The sequence below is a fragment of the Vigna angularis genome, chromosome 3 (genome assembly GCF_016808095.1).
Source record: "Vigna angularis cultivar LongXiaoDou No.4 chromosome 3, ASM1680809v1, whole genome shotgun sequence".
Lineage (NCBI taxonomy): Eukaryota > Viridiplantae > Streptophyta > Magnoliopsida > Fabales > Fabaceae > Vigna > Vigna angularis.
The window spans coordinates 3,691,837-3,715,885 of NC_068972.1; the positions used below are offsets into that span (position 1 = coordinate 3,691,837).

At 33.2% G+C, this 24,049-nt stretch overlaps 3 protein-coding genes across 9 annotated transcripts; 1 reads left to right on the plus strand and 2 right to left on the minus strand.

The window, feature by feature from the left end:
- Positions 1-1,442: 1,442 nt before the first annotated feature.
- Positions 1,443-8,997, minus strand: LOC108326239 (homeobox protein HAT3.1). The gene is made up of 9 exons (XM_017559619.2): positions 8,826-8,997; positions 7,393-8,300; positions 5,885-6,050; positions 5,671-5,794; positions 5,477-5,589; positions 4,833-5,390; positions 4,377-4,649; positions 2,247-2,336; positions 1,443-2,156 (listed from the first exon to the last, which is right to left on the minus strand). Exons 2-9 carry the CDS (start codon positions 8,235-8,237, stop codon positions 1,899-1,901), a joined length of 2,427 nt encoding a protein of 808 aa, XP_017415108.1. The 5' UTR covers positions 8,238-8,300; positions 8,826-8,997; the 3' UTR covers positions 1,443-1,898.
- A 3,211-nt stretch (positions 8,998-12,208) lies between these two features.
- LOC108325311 (B3 domain-containing transcription factor VRN1) lies at positions 12,209-18,553 on the plus strand. 6 transcript variants are annotated; one of them, XM_052874869.1, is made up of 11 exons: positions 12,209-12,615; positions 12,763-12,899; positions 14,562-14,718; positions 16,111-16,293; positions 16,478-16,631; positions 16,763-17,177; positions 17,351-17,430; positions 17,544-17,799; positions 17,883-17,948; positions 18,059-18,144; positions 18,280-18,553. In XM_052874869.1, the coding sequence occupies exons 4-11, from the start codon at positions 16,187-16,189 to the stop codon at positions 18,511-18,513; spliced, it is 1,398 nt and encodes a 465-aa protein (XP_052730829.1). In that variant the 5' UTR covers positions 12,209-12,615; positions 12,763-12,899; positions 14,562-14,718; positions 16,111-16,186; the 3' UTR covers positions 18,514-18,553. The 6 variants fall into 6 exon arrangements, with proteins under 6 accessions (XP_052730829.1, XP_017413857.2, XP_052730832.1 ...); XM_017558368.2 differs by having other exon boundaries at positions 12,217-12,615; positions 16,111-16,383; XM_017558369.2 differs by lacking the exon at positions 16,111-16,293 and having other exon boundaries at positions 12,223-12,615.
- Positions 18,554-19,555: 1,002 nt separating this feature from the next.
- On the minus strand, positions 19,556-23,781 carry LOC108325197 (putative pentatricopeptide repeat-containing protein At3g08820). Of its 2 annotated transcripts, none has more exons than XM_017558220.2 (2): positions 21,355-23,781; positions 19,556-20,298 (listed from the first exon to the last, which is right to left on the minus strand). In XM_017558220.2, exon 1 carries the CDS (start codon positions 23,527-23,529, stop codon positions 21,631-21,633), a length of 1,899 nt encoding a protein of 632 aa, XP_017413709.1. In that variant the 5' UTR covers positions 23,530-23,781; the 3' UTR covers positions 19,556-20,298; positions 21,355-21,630. The 2 variants fall into 2 exon arrangements, with proteins under 2 accessions (XP_017413709.1, XP_017413708.1); XM_017558219.2 differs by having other exon boundaries at positions 19,556-20,324.
- Positions 23,782-24,049: the final 268 nt, after the last annotated feature.

Below are 24,049 nucleotides of genomic sequence, written 5' to 3' on the forward strand. Positions count from 1 at the left end.
ATAAATTAAACTCATATCTCATTTAAAGTTATGTCTTTCCTTAAATTTTCTTTCTAAAAATATATCAATAATTAACTATTATTGTATACCATTTTTCAGACACAAAAAGGTACATCTTAAATAAGATCAAAGTTCAATAAATATCAAATTTCAAACAATGACTTAAACTTAGTATTAAGACATTGAATGGACACAACCAAATTCACATTTCAACAAAAGCAAAAACATGGAGTTAAGGTTTAATCTTCCATAAACGACCAGAATAAGCCTACCAGTTTTCTAAGCCAGCACTAATATTCAGGTGATGTCCAACATGAAGATATGCCAAAAATATGCAACACTTGGAGAAATATTATTCAAAATATTTCCGGATAAAAGATTTAGAAAGCTTTAAATTTACATTTTTGATATATATTTTAAGTTGTTTCCAAAACAATATTTGATCCAGATAATTTTTATTATAGGATATTTTGAAATGATAAGTTAAAAATAATTAACAATATATTTTAAATAATGCCGTCTAAACTTATTTTAAAATATATATATATATATATATATATATAGTTTGCTAATTTATGTAAAAAATTCTTTTAATTGATACATTTTAATAAAATATACCAAGTTTTAGGTTACAAAAAAATCTCTATTAAAAAAATCAACTTTAAATCCAAGAACATTTTAATAAATTTAAAATTTAATAAAATAAAAGATAGTTATTTTTTAAATAAAAAAAAGGTACAGTACCCATCAGAATGATAAACAACTATCTTTTATTTTTTATTTTAAATTAAATTTTAAAATTAAACTAAATGGAACAGTTCCCAAGAAATTAACATTACAATATGAAATGCTGAAAATAAAAGTTAAACTATTTGAAAAAAATAATATTTAAGGACAATCTTGAAAAAGATTGGATACAAAAAAAAAATGAAACTTTATCTAAATTTTTAAATATCCACACCCAATATAAGTGTACAGTTGACCCCTAAAGAAGTTGTAGTAGTTGAAGGCATGACACATCTGGATTAGCCAAGTTCAACTCTTGCCAACATCATGACCCTTTGATGTTGGCTCAATCCCAGTTTCCACAACTACAATATATCACAAACCCAACTTCAGTTCTTACAAATGACTACCTAAAACAATTATCAACCACGTGTCCCTCAATGCCTAATTTTAATTCCATTCCTCTTAGCATTCCCCACGTATACACAATAGTCCACCAAATAACACATAACAGATAGCTTATCATCATGCGTGTCAGTTCCAGGGCATTCATTTGGACATGAAAAATAGCTTCTCAACATTATAAGAAGCCTGCAGCAATTGAAGTATATGATGCCCCATCCCGCCACACACAACAAAACAAACATCTTAAGGAGACTGGGATTACCAAAAAAATCAACCCTGAAAATCAATCAAAGATTAGCGTCTTATCCATATATGCTGTGAACGACAAACAAATGAGCTGTTGTATTTACTAGGGATTGCCTGCAGGTTAATACAGTAATGACATTGAATCCTAACGTACAAAGATAAATCGTTCCCCTATTCTCATTGTTTTTTTGTAGCTTTTTTGCACTGTAATGGAGCAAAAAACATATTGGAACAAGTAATTGAGTCTCTGTAAATAAATAAAAAATCTAAAAATTGAAAAACTACTGAGTGAACTATTTTAGTGTTTGCATGAGGAGCAACACTAAAACCAAATTACCTGAGATCAATACCTGGAAAGCTATTCTTAAAAAATACAAACAATATAGCATATCTTATGATTACCTGCCTGAATGGAAACAAATCCATCGAGATCCGAGCTGATCATCCCATGGGATCACGATCTCACAAAAAGATGGATAGTTTAATTTGAAGCCTTAAAGAAGGTTAAAACCGAGTTCGTATTAACACCATTTCCTTCTCCTTGTCTTCATTTTCTTCCCCCTTTGGGTTTGATGAGCATTGTCTTCAGATAGTTGGTGTTCTGACAAATGCTTTCTTTTTCCAGAGCTTGGGGCTTTTGCTTTTTCTCCACTGACCTCCGGGGATTCACATTCATTTTCAGCTCTGCTATCAGTAGCTTTCCGTAATGTATTTCTACCTGAATTAGCTTGTGATGAGTGCCGGAAGCTCCATCGTGTATTGTCAAACCATTTGCCAACCTGAAAGTGAAATAAGAATGGGAAATTTAGAAAGTCACAAGCGAAAGATAAATTGTGTTCACTGTAAAGTGTAAAGCTAAAAGATATTACCTGCTGATAAGTAAGTCCAAGTTCCTGTGCCAAGCTTTCTTTAGTAGCTCTATCTGGATACTGATTTTCTTTAAAAGATATGTGAAGTCTCTGAAAATACAACAATAGGCAATCCTGAGACAAACCTTTTACCAGACAAACAGGTTACTTTAAATAAAGAGATGCAGGATTCAAAGCATCCAAGAAAAGGTGGATGATGGCTTGATGCAGCATAGAGGAGGCTGATTGCAGTTTGACTTTTAAAAAACATTATGAACACACTCGATTGTCTATCATTTTTCTCTCAAGTCTGGACAACACACTCACATTATAAACCATTTTCTGCACTTGTTTGCAATTCACTTCCAACACTATAACTGTCCACCATTGAACATGAGTAATTATAGTTATAGATAGGTAAAACTTTCCCTGGGTTTGATAAGCACTTTGAAACAATTACACACAAAACACTTCATCATTTCATCCCCATGGAAGTGTAGCATCCTTGATACTTCATAATAAGAATCTAAAATCACCTAAAACATGCAACTTGTTCGATATTGATAACTCTTGTTAGTATATTTACATTTTATATGCTCAGTCTCACTTCTAATCAACAAAAAATACTTTTAACACAGCTTCTCCATGACTTTAGTTTTCAATTGGCGCGTCTCAAATCATCAACTTGGACTATATTATCCACAAAGACACATTATGAACGATTTACATTTGCATGTCAAATTTATAGAATAAGATGATTAATACTTATCATTGATGAAAAGTTTAGATTGAGTATAGTTTATCTAAAACTAGCGTCAACTTCTGCTTGATTAGTAATAAAATAATCATAAAAGCTAATTATGTGGCACATTTTTGAAAAAGCTAATTAAACAAAAACGTTTAGTTAAAAATATTACATTATCTAAATAAAGCTTTAAAATATAAGAGTAGGTCCCAATATTGTGGTACAAATTGTTACAACGGACAATAAATAAATATCACAATCAAAGTAGACAACTTCATTAGTGGTAATCTACAAAAATGGTTGTACTAAGAGGCTAGAAGAGAGGAGGATGTGACGTGGCTAGACAATAGGGAGTACAAAGAGCCAAATCGTTGATTTTTTAAAATTTTATGACGATTAATGTAAGAATTATTCTCCAGGTCACGTTTGTGGTATTTAGCTGATATTGGTGCAGTATCAAGATCTTCTTAGGATGATACATACACATGTATAATTTTCAATAATTTTGAACAAGATTGTCTATTCAAAATCCAAATCAAATTGATATATACAATTATACATACAAATTACAATAAACATAAGTTCAATCACAATATATGTTAATACAAAATCTATTACACAGCCCAAAAAGTATGATAATGCAATAGTATTTTTCATCAATGATTTCAAGATATTGAACAACAACTTCGTCCAGATTAAATTTTAAATCAATGCCATGACTCCAATGTCTAAGTAGTTCAAATTCCCCTTTATTATTTCAAAATAGATACGTTCAACATTAAGCAAATAAACATGAAACTACTATTTGTAACCCACATTTCTCTTTTTAGTAAATTAAAAGTTTAGAATTTTGTAAGCTCTTGGAAATATACATACACACACATATATGTAAATAACTTTTTAAAAAACTAAACAAATTTTAGAACGTTTTTAAAACCGTTTCATGTTTTACATATTGAAGTGTATCATGATTTGGATAACAAAATCATATTTAATATAGTTATTTAAAAAATTCAAATGACTAACGATACAAATATTAAAAATTGGAATACATAATTATGTAATGCACTAGGTATGATTACTAATACACAAATAAAAGGATCAGGTATGAGTTGTGCAGTAAAACAAAATATTTTCATCAATATTATTCCAATGGATTTTCCGTATTTCAGGCAAACCCTGGATTTTCTACCCAGTATATTCTATGTCATACAATAAAAGAAACAACATTCCCCCCGACCAAAAGGATCTTCACCTTTAATTTTGCAAGTGCATTTATTAGTGTATCTAGGGGACACGATTTAATAGTAAAAAAATTAAGTCAATATGCAAATTATAAACTGAAATGAAAGATTCTCCAAACAGAAATTAAATTTAAAAACCAAATTTAGATGGTAATGCATTACCTGAACTACTGCTTCTCGTAGTCTATTGCCTCCTGGAGATCTAGACGTTTGTTCCCTGGAATCAAATTTCACATCGCGATCCAGTGATTTGGCAGGTGAATTTTTTGTATTTTCAAATTTATTCTGATGGCCATTCCTCTTAGGAGTGTGCATGGAATTATTTGAAGCATTTCCATTTGGAGACACAGGAGTCGCATTGTCTTTCTTCTTTCTGCTAGGAGTAACAGTGGCTGTCCAATCTTCATCTTCACTAGTATCGCTATGGTATGTTTCCTACAAAAGAAACATAGCTGCTTAAATATTGGGAGAGTAAAACCAAAGAATGGGACAATAAATATTGTTTGACTCTACACACTCACCCTTGTATATGTATATGTATAACCTACTTCAAGGCAAACCATGCATTTAGAATCACAAAGTAGTATTTTAAACCACGTGTCATTAAAATGAACTTACATCATACAACTTTTTGTAGTCCAACCTTTCCAAATTCCTTTTCCCAGAAACAAGTATAGAACCTTCTTGACCAGAATCTGGCTCTAGTAAAGAAGACAGTTCAACAGCCATAGATAGCTTCTTACCAGCTTTACCCTTTTTTTTGCCATAACTTCTCAAGTGCTTAACATCATCCAATGATGCAGATCTGATTTCCTCATCCTGTCCAGGGGATGTGTTATCCACAATTGCAGCGGCAAGATCCTCAGAGTCAGATGTGAAATCAGAGCTTGAACTTTCTTCATTGACCTTATTGTCAACATCTGGAGCAGCAGGGTCATAATCACCATCATCGGAATCTTCAGATGGAAGGCCCAAGTATTGATCCCCATGTGAACCCTCCAAATTCTCAGAAGCAGAAGCATAGTCAGATTCCTTAGAACTTGATTCATCTCCTTCAATTTTCAAATCCTCTGGACCATTAGGGTTATAATCATCATCATCAGAATCATCAGAAGGGAGTCCCAAGTTGTTATCCATATTATTCCCAGCAGCTGCTGCTGCTTCAGGAAAAACGCTCTAAACAAGGATCAGAGACATGATCAGGAAAGAAAGATCCAAAACATTAATTATTTACAGATAAGACACTAAAATTGCCCACTGACCTCCCAGGTGTCACTAATAGAGAGACTTGTTCCGAAGGAGTCATTAATAAGGTCCATGCAGTCATCTTTGCAATCACATCCAGGGCATAACCAACCCTCATCATCAGGTGGAACTGTAATTCACAAAAGTAACATAAATTATAAATAACTAGAAAGAACAGAGCAACTAATCAATTAGGTAGACCAGGGATTACTGTCTTCAGTTAACAACGGAGGACACAAACAAAGCTGGTGAAAGCCACGGTCACAGACACCATCACAGAGAATTATATCATTATTAGAACTCAACTCTTTGGAATGGCATTTTGCACAGAATATCTGCACCATAAACTTCAAAGTATTCATATCTCCAAAACCCCTAGAAAAGCAATACAAAATTCAGGAACTAAATATAAAATATTAACCTACATCCTCACTGTCAATCTCTCCCTCAGAATCAAATAAAGACTCTGGTAGCTTTCCTTCAGCACACAATGAATCCAAATCTCGAAATAGATCCCTAATGTTCAATTTGCGTCGAAGAATTTCAGACTTGGCCCGTTGAAGTTCTTTCTCAGGCTTCAATTTTTCCATACTGCAAAGTAATCACAATCAAACCAATAGACACAAATTACCCACGTTGAGAACAAAAATGAAAACAAAATTCTAGCATTTGAAGTTTCACAAATGCATGAGAAGACTTTTTTAGCAGTGCAACTACAAATCATACTCGGATTTACTAGAAAACAGGAGTAAACAAACTCCTAGAAAACAAGAACAGACAAGCTCTTATCAAAGACTACAATAAAAGTTACAGAATAGTCTAGAACAATATCTTCATCTCTACAAAAACAGAAAGGGTAGGAATAAAGAATGTAATAAAAATAATTACTGAAAAGAGGTCATTCAATTACAAATGCAGCATATGAAGTGTGTGTTGATTATAGTGCGTATATTTAATTTCCAAAATGTGAGTTAAAAAGGCTTTTGTTCAACAACACAAATAAAATGAAGTACATAGGTAATAAGCTTTGAATGACTGATTTAATAGCTCAGTTGCTTAATCCTGTAGTAACGTTGTGATACTCCACAAAAAGATTAGTTTCAAGACAGTTTGGTCAGAGATAGAAAGGTGAGAGAAGAAAACTGCAACGGACCAAATTGACTGAATCCCAAAGCACACGAAGAATTAAAGATAAAATAGAAATCATAAAAAGTTGTTCATCATGATAGACATTAATAATTGTGTAATTAAGATAAACTTCAAATGGTATACTTTCATCGATCTCGGCCAAACCAGCCATGGATTGCAATGTTATCAAACGCCATGTCCATTGAGGATCAAGATGGAGTAAATGATTGCAAATCAAAAAGTTGTAACATAGAACATAAAACAGACCATGACCTCCCAGAAAATTAAAAATTATATGTAAAGATAAACACATGATAAAAAAGATTTAAGTACCAGAAAAGTAAGGAATTCGTAAAATTAAATCCATTACATTTATTTTTGGAAAGGATTTAATTATCAAAATAACATTTGATATAAGATCTAAATACAAAGTCAAATCCAAAGATCCCATTAAACTGTGCAACAAAAGGAGAGTCTTCGTTCAGCACACAATTGCATACTGTTTCTGAAATCATAATGAGACTTCATGCAATAATAGTCCTGATACCCGGATACAACAGCTAATACAATACAATCATTTGCTCCGTAAAAGGTAAGTTACAAAGCATCTTACCATGAAATTTTATGGTAAGGCCTCCAGAATATTTCAGATGTAGTTGCATTTCGATTTCACACCAATTAACCAACAGAAATTAAATCAATAAACATAAGCTGATATCTAACATAGATCAAGATACAAATGCAAAATATGCAAATATAGGTTACAAGCCATACAAGGCACAAGGTAATGATAAAATGTACACACCTGTATCCTTTCCAGCCTTCGCCAGAATAAGCATCAATCAAGCTTTTCTCGTAGCTTATTCTGTTTAATAAATATCTTAAGTGAGATTTGATTCTGGAGAATTGATCAGTGATTCCAACCTCTCCACTCTTTCTCTTCTTCCTACTAGTTTTCCTCTTCCCTCCACCATTGCTATTATTATTATTAAAATCAACCAAATTACTACTTGGTTCAGGTGTCTTGGGATTTTCTTTTGTTTTTGACCGCAAAGCTCTGTCACTGCTTCCTATTGATCGTAGCATATATGTCTTCTTCAACAATTTTGAGTTTTTTTTACCCTTGCGCCTCAATTGCGAATTAGCGGGGCTATTAGACACTTTTTCTGAAATACTGGTCACAACCTCTTCAGAAGGTGGATCCAACAATTTATTCACATAACTTGTATTCGCTTGAGCTGGACTGAATTGCTTTTGGCCATCCCCAGCAGAGGCAGAAACGGATTCCACAGGTTCGTTTTCAGACAATGGTTGGGATGGGTTTTCTGGCTTGTCGTTAGATAACTGTAAAGAGACTTCTTTATCGGTACTTTGTTGCAGGTGTGAACCTTCTACAGTCTGACAATTCTTTTCTGAGTCATGTTGAGGTGGTGCAGGCAGTAAAATAACAGAATTCTCTGTCGCATTAGCAGAAACTTGATTTGATTTTTCATGGATAACTGAACTGGTTAACACAGTACCAGACTCCCGTTGTTCCTTTAGTAAATGCTCAGTCCCTAACTGTGTTTTTTCAGACAATTCAGATTGTTCAGTACTCATCCTTCCAGCGGCACTGTTATTGCTTGTCAATTCTCCAAATGGTCTAGTCATAGGTCCGAGGAAAAACCGCACACCACAGCATCCACCACTATAGTCTAAATGTGAGTCAAGTAACTACCAAAAAAAAAAAAAAAAAAACTTGAGATTATCCACTGCGTATCTGGAGCAGTAACATAACTATATACACGATGCGGAAGTGGGAGAGTGAATCAAACATTAAAACTAAAAGACACAATCAAAATACTCTTCATGCAGCACATATACGCCAATTAGCCAATTGTTAATAGATTTTGACTGCTAATGAAAACCACCACCAGCATTGGCACAGTGCAAGAAATTTTCAGTTCCAAATCTACTTCCTAACTTCCGAAACAACACTTACAATGGCAGAACAATGTCACAGAACATTTAAGCATTTGGCTCTACAGGATGAAAAAACAAAGCCCTTGCCTAAAAATGAACAAAACAGATGAACAAAAGAGAGGGAGCTGTTTGGATATCATTCACTTAAGCTGGGACAAGTTCAAATAAAAATATTCAACAGGAGACGGAAAGTTCAAAGAGGGAAAAGCAGACAAAGTCAGAGAAGCTGACGGTTAATACGAGATGAGAAGAAAGTGGTGTGGAAGAGGAACTTACTCTTGGTGGTGAAGATGAGAGAGCAGTCACCACAGCGAATGGGAAAGGGTGGAGGAAGAAGAAGGGCTCGATCTGAAATGGGGATTGGCTGCAGAGAGAAGAGGGTGAAGGAGAGAGAGAGAAAGAGAGAGAGAGTTGAGTTTCGTGAGAGTTCCCTTTTCTCAATCTCAGCGCCAAAGTGAGAAAAAAACGGTGCTTCGTTTATATTTCTTACTCCTCCAAATATGGGCCACCAAACACACAACGGCGGGTACTGGATCTTCGTGGATTTCATCTAGGGGTCTTTCTTACTGCAATTCCATGTTTCGTTTTTACACCCCCATAGTCTTACAAAATTACCTAACTATCCTTGACTAAAAGATATTAAAAATCCTAATATTATCCCTTCTTTCACAGCTCCACTGCCGAAAGCGTGCAACGTCCTATACCCAACTCCATTTGGGAACTTTGAAGAGCCGTTTCATTTTATTGAGAGAATGCCTTTGGAACCTAGCGTTAGTATTTTCTCCTTGTGGGAGAGAATATGGCTCAAAATTTGGAAAGCCACATCAAAAGGGACAACAGTGCTATTGAAGGAGAGACTTTTTCATTGTGGATTTTACTATTTGAAATATATAATTTACATTTTGATTGTTTTTAAATTTGTATTATATATTATATAATTCGAAATTTAATTTAAATTCTAAATCATCTTCTAAGTTTATATCATTAATTATATAATCAAAAATATAAATTCAGATTATAAATTATATAATTCAAAATATAATTTAAAATTTCGATTTGTGATTTTTCTAAGATGATTGATTTTGGAAGATTTTTTGTCTATTTGGAAATATATTTTAAATTCATATAACAAATTATACAATTTAAAATTCAAATTTTTATTACAAATTGTATAATTTAAAATGCAAATCTACCTTTTAAATTGTACCATATGAAACATATAAAAATAAAATTTTTGAACTCCAAATTATGAAATCCAAAATACATATGATTACACAGTTTGAAACTATAACTAAAACACGGAAGAACTTAAAAAATTATTTTCTATTAATTTCAGCTAGAGTATAATTGAAATTCTAAAAGTATGGGTGAAGGAAGTAAACATAGGGGTGCGTGAAGAAATTACATTCAACCGACCTCTTTTTTCTGGAGACTGGCCCACTACTAATACTTATCACTAAAAAAACTACAAATTAATACACCTTAAAATAAATAAAAAGTTATAGTTTTATGATTTAATCTAATATGCTAACTTATACAATAATACGGATTATCTTAGTACATATACTTGTCAAATTATTAAAATAAATAAAGAAAAACTAACAGGACAAAATTTTTCAACTATTGAAAATATTATCTTTTAAGAGTGTTGTAATACATGATATTAAAAGTTTACGTATGCGTTGTTAGGGAAACAGGCGGGTAATGAACAAAAATTTTTAGACGAGGGACAGATAATAAACAGCGCATTACCTATACTCAACCTAAAATATATATATATATATATATATATATATATATATATATATATATATATATATATATATATATATATATATATATATACACACACGTCATCTCTAGTGTAGTTCTAAACTCTTACTCACTTCGTTGATTCTTTTCAATCATTTTTTTTTCATTTCTCTCACTTTAACATTTTCTCTCTCATTCCTATGGTAGCCGTAACTGAAAAAAATAAGAAACACAGTTAAACAATTTACATATGTAAAGAGTTGATTCATTAGCATATTCGCTTTTAAGCAAAGATTTATTCAAGATCTCTTCAATTTCATCATCTTTACTAACTTCTTTAATTTCATCATATGTGGATGTTGACATCTCTACAAAAATCTTCTGGGCCAATTATCAATTCCTTCAAATATCATTTTATTGTGAAAATTAGATAAGACAAAAATTATAAAATGAAAATTCATTACAAAATCATTTTTTTTAAGAAATTGTTTAACATCAAATGTTTTTTTATTTTTTTCTAGGCCAATTACCAATTTTTTAATGTCATTATGCTTGTGAAAATTAGATAAAATTAGATAAGACAAAAATTATAAAATGAAAACTCATTATAAAATCATTTTTTTTGTAAGAAATTGTTTAACCGTAAGTGTTTCTGATTTTTTTAGTTGGGACTATCGTAGGAATGACAGAGAAAATGTTGGGGTAAGAGATGAAAAAGAAAGGGTTGAGAGGAATGAGGAGGGTGAGTAAGGGTTGGAGCTTTCTTGTTATTCAAATACTTTTGACTTTAAAACTTAGAATCCATAATATATGAGGATATTTTTGTCTAAAAAAATCTTGTATATATACATTGCTAAAATGTACCACTGAAAAAAGAGCATGCGCAATTTAGCAAACTCATATATATATATATATATATATATATTTAAAGTATTTTGATGTGGATAACATAAATGATGATTTTTGAGATATTTGTAATTGTTCTTATGTAGTTGAAATATAATGTTTGTCATAGATATTAGCAATGTATTGTATAAGTAAGATGTTGAATTGTTAATATTGAATATAATGAGATATTGGTATCATTAATATAAACTAAACATAATCATGATACTCCGACATGATATTAAGACTAAAACCTGATAAATATAGGATGTTATGGTAGTTAAATGCAAAACTAACTTTACTTAAAGTAATAGAATTAAATTTACTGGTAAGTATAATACTTACAATCTATTTCAAACCTAAAATTTATATTTACCACATAAATATGTATTCAGTAATTCAAAATAACAAACAATAATATCAATAGTAATAATAATAATAACATGGAAAATTAAAATTTTTTACTTTATATTATTAGTTATACATTAATTTTTAATCATAAAAATAAAAATTAATTAGGAATGAACATTAAGCAATCAAGATACGTAGAAGATAATGGTTACGAGTCTAAAACTTGAAGCTTATGAAAATTTTGTTAGAAACAGAATTTAAAATTAGAGACACGTATTTAATAAAAAGAGAAATAAAAGTTAAAAAATAAAATAGACATGTTAAATCAAATTATACTACAATCTATTTAAATTTAACATATGTGCATAAATTATATTAATAATCGGTTCGATATTTATATCTTACATGATTATTCAGTAGCTAATTTTTTTTCCAAAGAGTTATAATCATGGCACTGTATTTTTTATTTAAGGATTATTAATGAATAAAACAATGTTGTGAAAATCCTTTACGAAGCACGTGAAAACACAACACTTGGAGGGTTGTTTGTAACTAGTATAAGTGGAATGGTAAGAGAGGATTCGGTAGTGCTTCAAAAGTAACTCTTCCACCATAACGATGAGATGCTACTCCATAAATGCCGTTGTCATGCAGATTTGTGTAATACGTAGTTGAACCTGCTCACGATCAGAAAAGATTTTCTGTTGCTTTTTTCAGAGTTGGAAATCTCCAAGATTATCAGTTCAAATTAATGGAAGAATCATCACAGTCAAGATATTTTCTCTTTCCTGTCAATAAGGTGGGCCATTCTCTGATGCAGAAGAAAACAAAAACGGTTGTGCTTCCACATTCTTCGAGCTTCCAGATTTTGGTCAAAAACACGGGATCTTCCACGTTTTCAAACACATGCTACATGATTTACTCTCAGCCATTTCCAAACCCTAGCATTTCCAAAAACCTACTGTGTGACATTTTGGAGATCCTCTCTCGCATTCTTGAATGGTTTCTGTCAACTTTGGACTCACGGTAGGATTCACATGCTTGAGCCCAATCAGAATCGGTCAGTTTCGTAGTGAAGGTAAGTTTAATCCAAAAATCTCTTATTTAGGGTTTTTGTTTTCTCATAAAAACTCTGTAATAGAAAAATCTCAAGGTTTATTCAGGAAGAACTCTGGCAAAGGGTCAATCCATTTGGTGAATAATGACTTCTGGGTAGAATTTGCAGGAACGTGAAGATTATATAAGGCTAATGCCGAGAGTGAGAGGGAGGTTAATTGAAATTTGACGTAGGAGGAGACAGAATATCATTTGTTTCGAGTTGGAGAATCTAGAGACAATTCCCTTACATTAATTCCTTCTTAGGTGCGCAATTTCGCTTCTTCATGCTTTGTAATTTTTCGTCAAAATGTTCTTCTGCAAGGGTAGATAACATCTACTTTTCATCACCCGCTACATCATATTTCTTTCCATTTTTCCTCAATTCCATTTCCTTCCCTTCTACACCTCCATTCCTTTTCGTCCTTTCGTCACTTTCATTTCTCGCCACTTCCTACAGAAACACCACAAACCGAACCATCTCCATCATCCTTCCCACACACAGTTTTAAGCATGAAAAAAGGTCAAAACGATAGCGGCGCTTGTGCTGATAGAGTTGCCCACGCATCTGTGACATCGGCGCTGGTTCCGGCAGTAACTGGCGCCGTCGTCAGCTTATAGAATTGAAAATTGAAAATATTATTATTCTAGCAATTTAAAATAAAGAAAAATAAAATTATTAAATATTTAAATACAGGTTTAAAGTAGTTTTAAAAAGTATACGAAAATATATTAATTAAAATAACAGTATATTAATAATTGAAGAGATAAATATAATAATAAAAATTCATATGATAAAAATATATGTTTGAAAATAAATACTAATTTGAAATTGATTGATATTATCTTTTTTATTACTGATTATTAATATAAATTAAAAATAAAATAATTTTGATACTCGACATGATATTAAGACAAAAACCTGATATATGTAGGACGTTTTGTTAGTTAAATGCAAAATTAACTTTACCTGATGTAAGAAAATTAAATTTACTGCTAGGTATAATACTTACAATCTATTTCAAACTTAAAATTTATATTTACCACCTACATATGTACTCAGTAATCCAAACTAATAATAACAATAATTTTAACGTGGAAAATTCAAATTCTTATTTTATGTTATTAATTCTACATTAATTTTTCATAAAAATAAAATTAAGTAAGAGTGAACATCAAGCAAATAAGATAAGTGGAAAGAGATAATGGTTACGAGTCTAGTTTATGACAATTTTGTTAGAAAAAGGATTTGAAATTATAGACACATGTTTAATAAAAATTGTAGACATCTTAAATCAAATTTGCTACCATCTATTTAAAATTTAACATATGTGCATAAATTATATTAATAATCGGTTTAATATTTATATATTACATAATTATTCAGGAGCTAATATTCTTCTAAAAATATTGTAATTATGACACTGTATTTTTCATTTAAAAGATTATTAATGAACTGATATAAAGCAATGTTGTGACATTAGGAAGCAAGTGAAAACACAACACTTGGACAACAGTTGTTTGTGAGTAGCATAAGTGGAATGGTAAGAGGGGATTCATTCTACATTATGTTGCTGTTTCCCAAAATAGCACAAGTTTGTTTTGTCCTTCAAAACTAACTCCACGACAATGATGAGATGGTGTGTCCTCGTCAGTGCAGTCTGTTACACCAGTGAATAAAAATAATTTAACTATATTAAATTATAGTTAACTGTATTATTTTATATTAAATTATAATTCAAATAATATTTTTTAATAATAACATCAATTAAATTCTATATTAATTCTAATCTATTTTATTTTTAAATTTATTCTTACTTGTCTCTAAATTCAAAATTTTACTTTGAAATCCTATCTCTCAGTGTCTCCTAAATCAAGCAACTAAACCTTGTTGTTTTCCATCACACCACCTTTTCCATTTTGTCCTAGAACGTGAGTCAGAGAAGGATAGCTTGAACGAAAACCCAACTTACGGTGACCTGCCCTGGTCCTGCCGTGCTACTGCTCACCGTGACCCTGACATTTGTGGCCTGAGCGAGGCGTCTTAATGTTTGGGGCTGAGGGAGGCTTGCTGCATTTGCCACTGGTGTCTTTCTTTTACACACTTTTTCTCTTTCTTTTTCCGTTCATGAATTCAATGACTTGTGTTGTGTTTATCTTCTTCTTTGCTAATTCTAGGTTTCTTTCAAGATTATGTATGTTTTAGTGTTGTATGTTGTTCAAAGCTTAGACTTTTTTTATGAGGAGTTTGATGGAAACTAATGAAAGATTATTGCTTTGAAAGGGTGTTATATGATCTTTTTGCTTTTTTGTCAATTGGGCACATTGGTTAACTCTGGTTTTATGTTTACTCCGCGTTTAGACCGGCGGGGTGACATTGGATAACTAGTTTGTTTTGATTGAAGGAGGATAGAGTTTAGGAGAAATCTGTGAGGATTTTGGGGAATCATTAAGTGATTGTTCCAAATACTGAACTTTTTAGTTTTAGTTAGGCTTACGATATTCATGAAGATAAAGCTGAACAATATGGAGAATGTTATACCCCTTTTGACTATACATAGTTGGCAAAGATTATGAGTGCTATATGTATGTGGGATGAAAAGAAATCGAAAATCTGGAAACGGTAATTTCATGGAAAATAATATGAAAGGAGGAAATGAAAAGGCTAAGATACAGAGAGAAAATACAAAATGCAACTTATCTAATGATGAAATTCTCATATATTCTTTAAAAAATCTAATCTTGAAATTGGGATCTATTCCAGGAGGTATATATTAAGGATGTCAACCTCAATGCATTGTCCCTGTTCTAATGGGTCATAATTGTGACCTCTTTACTAATTAGGATGGGTATAAAGAAATGCATTTTCTTGATTTGAGATCAATGGACCCGTGCCTTATTAAGATGGATCCGGAAATAGTATATAGTAGTTACGTGGCTTTCATATGTTATGGATGATAATATTGTGGAGTCACTCAACTTGCTGACTTCATTTTTGAAGTATTATGTTCTGTGTTTACACTTTCTGAATGTTGTTTATCCTATAAGGAATGATGTTATCAGGCCTTGTGTTCATAAAACTGCTTCTTGGTTTTAGGTACCAACACATGGGGCAGATTTGAATTTACAGTGAAACTTATTTTGTTTTATCAGTTTCTGTTTTAGAATTTTTTTTTTCCAGAAAAAACTATTGAATATATTCTAAAAATTAGTACAGTTAGTTCAGTTCAATTTATATTATAATTCATGGCAATTTAGACCAGTTTAGTATACTGCAGTTTCATAAAGCAAATTATAGTTCATTTCATCTGAATTACTTTTTAGTTCAGTTCCGATAAACTAGTTTTTAGTTTAGTGTAGTTTTTAACAATACAGTCCAGTACAGTTTATTTTGTCCACCCGTAGCCATATGTTAAACTCCTACTCGTGGTTGAACCTGCTCAGGATAAGAAAAGATTTTTTGTTACTTTTTTCACAGTTTAAAACCCCGAAGATCATCAGATCAATTTAATTGCATGCTGGTTTTGCCTCACACTAAGAAGCTTGATGGATAAATGCAGAATCATCATAAGATATTTTCTCTATTTCCTGTCGATAAGGTGCACTTGGCGAACACCCTAGTTCCAAGCCGCCAATGCTTTCGGCCCTCACCCTATCCTAGGTGTAGCTAAGTTGAAAATAATTAATGTTTCTGAATTGAATTTGTTTCCATTTTTCTGCTTTACAATGTGGGTGCCATCTGTATGAACAGGTTTGTCTACCATTTTCACTCTACCGTGCTAGCTGCTTTTGTGATTTTTATGTGTTTTTCTTGGCGGCTGATTCATTGTTTCTGATTCCACTAGTGCTAGCTACCTGCTGAGTTTCACCTCAGGGACCTTTTATTCCAACCGAGTCACATCAGCCATGACTTCTTCTTGCCCAGGAATTGATCCTCTTCCCTCCGAGTTCCGCTTCTTCAAGATTATTGTGGATACTACTCTCCAAAAGGGAAAAATTGTGAGCATTATTTCCTTTACATACTCTTTCTCTATGTTCATTTCCATTTCCACTGAAACTTTTGTCATGGTATATAAATGTAGGATGAAACTTGTGAATTTCTTCATGTGTTCTAACATAAAGTTTTGCAGATGATTCCAAAGGAGTTCACTCGGAAATATGGTGGTAGATTGTTAAACCCTTTGTTTCTCAAGGTTCCCGATGGCATTGAATGGGAACTATGTTGGACTAAAGACGGTACTGGTAATGTTTGGTTGGAAAAGGGATGGAAGGAATTTGCCACTTATTACTCCCTTGGCTACGGTCATCTTGTGACGTTCAAATACCAACAAACATGTACATTAGAGGTACACATATACAATACATGTGCCGTAGAAATAAATTATCCCTCCAACAACACTCAAAACAGTTCTAGTAATGTTTTGTTTGAGGTAGCTCCAACATCACCATCTCTTCCTGGGCTTTCTAAGAAACCAAGGAAACACCCAATTGGGCCAGGCTCCAGTTTACCTCAGCACGTCCAAGTTAAAGTTGATCTGCTTCAAGGTACTAGATTTGTGGAGTTATTTAAAAAGGAAACGTTAGATTAAAACATTATCTATTTCATGACCATCCTTTTCTTTAAAACATTATCTATTTCATGACCATCCTTTTCTTTATAGGGATCTTTTGAGCTTTTAAGTGATTTTTTCATGACATATCATGTTCGATTGTTTCAGAGAATAGTGGTGCAACCAGATCTGAAACTCCTTCTTTTATGGTTACCCTGAAGGATACAAACGTGAATGGATATATTTTGGTGAGCTGTCAAGCTTCGTTTTAACCATTAACATAGTTTTCAATATTTTTTGTTTGAAGCCGGAACAATTACGTTATTTTTATATTTCCTAACTTTTGTAAGAATAAACTCAGGTCATTCCGTCCATCTTTACTAAAAAGTATTTGAAGGAAACCGGCAAACAAGATATCCTCCTTCAAGTCTTGGATGGGAGAACTTGGCACGTTACATTAAAGAATGGCAAATTTTTCAAGGGATGGAGGGCTTTTGTATCACATAACTATTTGAATGTTGGGGATGTTTGCATTTTTGAGCTAACCGAGAGCCAAGCTCCATGTTTTAAAGTGTCAATAATTCCAATTTCACAAGATAAATGTTCGAGTTCACAAGGTAATCTTAAGTTGGTTATTCTTTCAAATTACACTGTACTATTTGTGTAAAGTAATGACTGTAGATTTCTTCCTTTGAATCAGATAGAGAATATGTTGACCTTACGAAAATCCAAGACTTTAGATGTATTGATACTTTTTCCATCAAAGGTAAATAATAGCTTTAATTACTTTTATAACATCTTCCAAGATATTTCAATATTGTGTAGGGTTCATTCTAAATTCATGTGGTTTTTCTGTCATGTCATTCACAAATGGAGCTATGCAAGAAGCAGCAAAGTTCACGTCCGTAAATCCTTTTTTCACGCTCAAAATAAGGGCAAATCATAGGGGAGATTTCAGATCGGTAGGTTTTAGTTATGAAGCAAATTAAGTTGCTATTAGCCACCATATGTGATCGGTTTTAGTTATTTGTTATAGTTTTGTTGATAGTTAGAATTGATGTATCATATCTAGCTGATGGAAATATAATTTGATGTAGCGTGTACCACTTGATTTTGTGAGAGAGTACTTCCACAAGAAACAGGTGACGTTACAGTTTGGGAATAAATCATGGCGGGTAAAACTGGTTGGTGCTGTTCCAACAAAGCTGTCTCAAGGTTGGAGCCCATTTGCAAAAGAATGTAAGTTGCAACCTGGAAATGTTTGCGTCTTTGAGTTAACAAACGAAGAAGATTTAGTACTTGATGTTCATATTTTTAGGGGACAATCTTAGAGAATTCATTTGAAGCATTTATTGTAAAATTGCCCATTCATTTTAGTTTTTAATCCTCAAACTTGTATACAGAACCTGAACACGCTATCATGTTTGCAATGCTATTATTAGGTCTGTGGACAGGGACAACGTGTAAACACTGCCATGAATATGCGTACTTTGGTTCCCACAACTTAATAGTTAAATGTGTTCGTTAGTTTTGGTAGGTAGCTGAAGCTTTTTTCTTCTGTGAAGTGTTACTAACAGACAAAGGTGCAGTAGCAGAGAGGTCTTCCAAATGAACAAATAAATAAACCAATGAATGAGACAGATGCTGACAATATTTACACATCAAATTCCTAAAATTAGCAAACTACCTACCTAGAAAACCTAACTAAATGGCTAGAACTGGAAACTAAGAGCTAAATCTGTAATTATTGAATGCAGAAGCATGAATCTTATGTAGAAACAATCATGAAACAGTAATTGGAACTGGAATTTAGCAGCAGAAATCAAAACTCAACATTCAAAACAAAGAAAAACTGGTGCCCGGGAGATAACGAGAATTACTACCTATGAGTAATCTGGAACAAAACTGAAATCAAACGTTTGGAATGAGTTTCAAATGATTAAATTGCATTGTTGAAAGTAAAAACAGGTTAGAAAGTAAGTGCTGGAATTGAAATCAAATGCAGAACTGGGAATTTAAAGAAAGCTTCTAAAGGCAGTAAAGAAAAGCATGTAAAAGCTGTCTAACAAGAAAACAATAACTCTCAATTGATGTTCATTAGGTTTTACTTTTGATGGCCAAGGATCATTTCGGATTCCTTGGTGTATAGGCGGTTACTTTATACTCACTAAGTCTCAGCACGAATCCATAATTGAGTTTAGTAGGTTACAAAAGTAAAAGCCACATGATCATCAACAGAAAAATGAATTCTGATGTAGAAGTGAGAAAGCATTGTAAAAGCATCAAATGTAAATGTGCAAGAAAGTAAAAGACAGAAACGTAAAGGCAAAAGCAGTAGAGGAATCTGTAGAAGTTTGCAAGAAAAGTAAAATTGCATGTAAACTAACTTGAATTTGATGTAAACTGGTGTGAAAGTACAAAGATTCTGAAGCACTTGCAACCTAGCTCCTTTGGAGTATAAGGCAGCAAGAGAACTTCAGATGAACGGACAGAACTCCAATTACAGGACCTACTCTAGAGCTTTTACTACTATTGAAAACTATGCTAAGGAAGCTGTATTGTAAACAAGTAAATCTGTCTATGAACAAGCCTTATATATGCTGCTGTGATTTAAAACTGGAAAACCTATAAAACTTCCTAAAAACAGTCATAATAGCAACTGCCAATGACAGGTGTAAAGTATATACAATCTGTCTAGACTAGTTAAAACACAATTACAAGACTAATAGGTAGGAAGTAAAACAAGTCAGCTCCAATCTTCAGGCCAGGCTAGTGCAGGTCAGCTTAGCTTGATTAATTTTGTCTCTTTGAGTCCCAACTTGCAGGAGCAGGTTACTTCCCTTGGTCCAACCAGCTTCAGGTCACATCTCCAGCTTATTCAAGCTTGCCATGCAAGCTTCTTCCATCAAGTCACGTTCAGGTCAGGTGCAGTTTCCAAGCCTGTTTAGCTTCTAATTCTTTAGAAATGACAGCCTACAGCCAGTTTCTTCAGCTCCACTTCCAGCCTACTTCAAGTCTTGTTCACACTTCAGCAATGACTACCCTTAACTTCACAGGATTGGAACTGCAGGGTTTATCACAGCACAGAATTACCCAAGCTTCTCCTCTCAAGTTCACTGCACCAGCAAGCTAAGAAAATGAACTGCACTAAACTCTAAAGTCAACACCTCTACAAATTGTTTGACATTTTCAAAATTACGTTCTTACATCCAAATTAAAAATAATTGAATCAATAAAGCAATGCAAAAAGAATCAATTTAATTACATAACTATGAAAAAAGTTATGAATCAAACATGCAACAGTAATCAAAGCTGTCAGAATTTACTTTTAAACTTATTAACAAAAAGTCTATATAAAAACTCCAAATTAACACATTTTCACAAAAATTAAGATTTTTACAATGATAAATAAATTTGAACAAAAAAGAGAAAATTAGAAGTAAACAAGGCCCAAAAGGAATGCTATTAACTATGAAAAATACAAGAAAATAGGGACTTAGCACACCCTCACATTTAAGCCTTTGCACTCTGAACAAAACATAAAAGAAAACACAACTATTCAAAAAGCAGTTTACAAAATCTGAACAGAATCACTAATGTACTGCCTAGAGGACCAACAATAGTAACTTTTAAAAAAATTGCCTAGCCACAAATATAACTTTTTCAATCGTTATTTAAAAAAATAAAATATTGCAAGCAAGAAAATAATTGAACTCATATTCGTAGGTGAGTATATAGTGATCATATCATACTCTTATCATGTTTCGTAAGCTTTGTGATGGAAATGACGAAAATAAACCATTTTACAGACTTAACATGGACTAAATTGAAATGTGTATAAAGTTGAAGAGCCAAACTCAATATAAAAAATAAATTAAAAAACTAAAAGTAAAATTTAACCTTTAAAATTTTATAACTTGTAAAAATTATGTTGGTACTTGAAAGTATATGTATTTTATGGATTATTTTAAGAAAGATTTTGATAAATTCGATAAATTTCATACTACCTTCCAGTACAATGTATAAATATCACACATTTTGTTAGTTGTAATTTCATTTTACAGCTTTATTCACTTATCAATATTGACAAAAAAAACTGACTTTTTTATATTTGATGCAAGATATATATATAATTAATAAATTATTCATACATGGAAAAAAAAATTAGTTACCTTTAAATGGTCGTGTATAAGTGGAGTGTGATCATAAAATGAACATCTCATGCAGGAGGATGCTACCTAATTACTTGTTATTCACAACACAATCTACAACCACCCAGGGGGTTTAGTCTCAAAATTGTCGTCATGCTGATAAATGGTCAAAGATAAAAAAAAAATCAACATTGAAGTTTAGTTCCCTCAAAAATACTCCTTGCTCATATAACCAAAGGTGCAAGCTTTGACAAGAAATTACTTGCGCAATTTCCTGTTACTGCAATCACGGCTTATTTAACAACAGCATACAAGCAGGCAATGGCTTGCTACTTTCATATGCTTCACCAATCCACCCAATGTATGGTATATGCTCTCAATTTTAGGATGTGACAAACAGCCAATGAGAAACTCATGCACAACTCCATCCACAACAATCCAACTACTTCCTGGTTGCTTCTTGATTCCCTTCTCTTTCATTTCTAACCGCAGCTCCGAGACATCACTCCACTGATTCTGAGATGCAAATGCATTTGCCAACATAACATAGCCTGCAGAATTGTCTGGGTCTACTTCAACAAGCCTCCTGGAAACCTCTTGGGCCAACTCCACTCTAGAATGGAGCAAGCAGCCTCCGAGCAAAGCACCCCAGACAAAATTGTTAGGCTTGAAAGGCATGGAAATCACAACCTTCATAGCTTCTTCTATGCATCCTACTCTTGCAAGAAGATCAATATAACAAGCACAATGCTCCAATGTAAGACTAGGGGAAAGGGACACTTCTCTGAATATCCAGCGCCCACTTTCCAATAGTCCAGAGTGGCTGCATGCACTTAAAGCACCAAGAAACGTTCCAGCATTGGGTTGTAAGCCGAATTCTGGCATTCTGTAGAAGAGTCTCAATGCATCCTCTGCTTCACCATATACTGCAAGACCCATGATCATCGCATTGAATAAGACCACATCTTTGCTGACTGTATGTTCAAAAACTTCCTTTGCCTTATCCAAATTGCCACATTTTGAATACATGTTAATTAAAGATGTGGCGAGAATTTGGTTTGAGGCAATGGTGTCTTTATGTCCTAGAGATATTAGGTGATCGTGAACCCAACTTCCAAAACTCAAATCACCAATTTGAGCACATGCTGAAAGCACACTAACCATTGTGATATGGTTAGGTGTAGTGGCTGGTTCTTCTACCATCATACGGAAAAGACTTAAGCCCTCCACAGGATAACCGTTTTGAACATATGTACTTATCATAGCATTCCAAGGAACCACGCTTCTTTTTCCTATTGCAGAAATTCGATCAAACCCTTCTCTACTCTTCTCAACTTTCTCCCATTTACCTAACAAATAAACCAGCGCCGTGTTAACTGAATCACAGTAAGTTTCTCTAGTACTCACTCCATCACCAATCAATTCTGAAAGAATGTTAATCCATTTCTCAATTTTTGGCACCTCAAGGCTAGAACAGGCTGATAGAACACTGACCATAGTATCACTTTGGGGAAGCAAGTTCTGACTAATCATCACATGGAAAAGCCGCAAAGCCTCCTCACTCTGTCCAGACCGAGCAAAACCAGAGATCAAGCTAGTCCAACAACTGACTACCCTTTTGTCAGGAATTTCATCAAACACTTTTCGGGCAGATGGCAAGTGGTTGTACCCTTTCGCGTACACAGAAACCAAGCCATTGCAAACAGAAGGGTCAGAGAGGAAACCCGTCTTCTGAATGTGGACATGAATCTGTTCTACGTGACGGAGATCTTTGGACCGAAAGCATGCCTTAAGGAGGAAAGAGAAAGTAAAGTCGTTGGGCGAAAGTGGATGCCGTTTCAAATCTTTGAACAGAGAAAAGGCGTGAAAAAAGTTACCCTCTTGGGCGAGAACTCTGATGATGGCATTGAAAGGAAAGATGTTTGGATTTTGGAGATGGTGAAAGACGCGAAGAGCAATGCGTGATGGGTAGTGTCCAATGAGGCGCGTGGCAACGAGGTTGTCTTGGTGTGCACCAAGTTGGAAAATGCGTGTGTGGATTTGGTGAAGATACGAATATGGAAGGTTGCCTTGTAGGAGGTCGGCAAGGTTGGTGGGTTCTGCAATGGAACATGAACAGGGAGAGTGAAGGAGTGCAACGATGGGTTTGAACTTTTGGGTGGTGGGAACGACCAACTCGTGAGACAGGGTGAACATGCTTGTTTGATTCAATTTTCATTTGAAGTACGTTGCAATTGTTACATATTTGATGTCAACGAATGTTGTGTTAACATATGTTCTTTTTAGGAGTCGTCCTCCATCGTTGCAAGCTTGCAGAAGACAAAATTATTGATTAAGAACTCTCATTGCCACGCTCCAATATGAACATGGCATGTACTAAGGAAAAAAAAACTAGTAACTCCTTGCTATCCCAAGGAAGGACAAAAACTGCTTTCAAACAAAAACACTGCTACTAAGTTAGGACAAATTATAACAATATGTTTTTTCAGTCAAAGAAACCTACCATTAATGGTTGACATATTGCAGTAGTTTTTGACATGTACTGTTAAAAAGATAGAGATAAAAATGGGCTCAACGAGAGAGATGAATACAGCGGGATGCCAAAAAAGATTTTTTTTGTGGGTTGTAGATAAAGGATTAAAATACCTTCTTATACGGGTAGATGTATTATATTATCGTATTATATTTGTTATCAGTAAAAAAATAAAAATAAATA

Coding starts and splice junctions, on each gene's coding strand:
- LOC108325311 (XM_052874869.1), top strand. CDS start 16,187: ATGCAGAATCATCATAAGATATTTTCTCTATTTCCTGTCGATAAGGTG. Junction 17,800..17,882: donor TAAATGTTCGAGTTCACAAG/GTAATCTTAAGT, acceptor CCTTTGAATCAG/ATAGAGAATATGTTGACCTT. Junction 17,949..18,058: donor TGATACTTTTTCCATCAAAG/GTAAATAATAGC, acceptor TCACAAATGGAG/CTATGCAAGAAGCAGCAAAG.
- LOC108326239 (XM_017559619.2), bottom strand. CDS start 8,237: ATGACTAGACCATTTGGAGAATTGACAAGCAATAACAGTGCCGCTGGA. Junction 5,590..5,670: donor TCCGTTGTTAACTGAAGACA/GTAATCCCTGGT, acceptor TGTGAATTACAG/TTCCACCTGATGATGAGGGT. Junction 2,337..4,376: donor TACGAGAAGCAGTAGTTCAG/GTAATGCATTAC, acceptor TTGTATTTTCAG/AGACTTCACATATCTTTTAA.
- LOC108325197 (XM_017558220.2), bottom strand. CDS start 23,529: ATGTTCACCCTGTCTCACGAGTTGGTCGTTCCCACCACCCAAAAGTTC.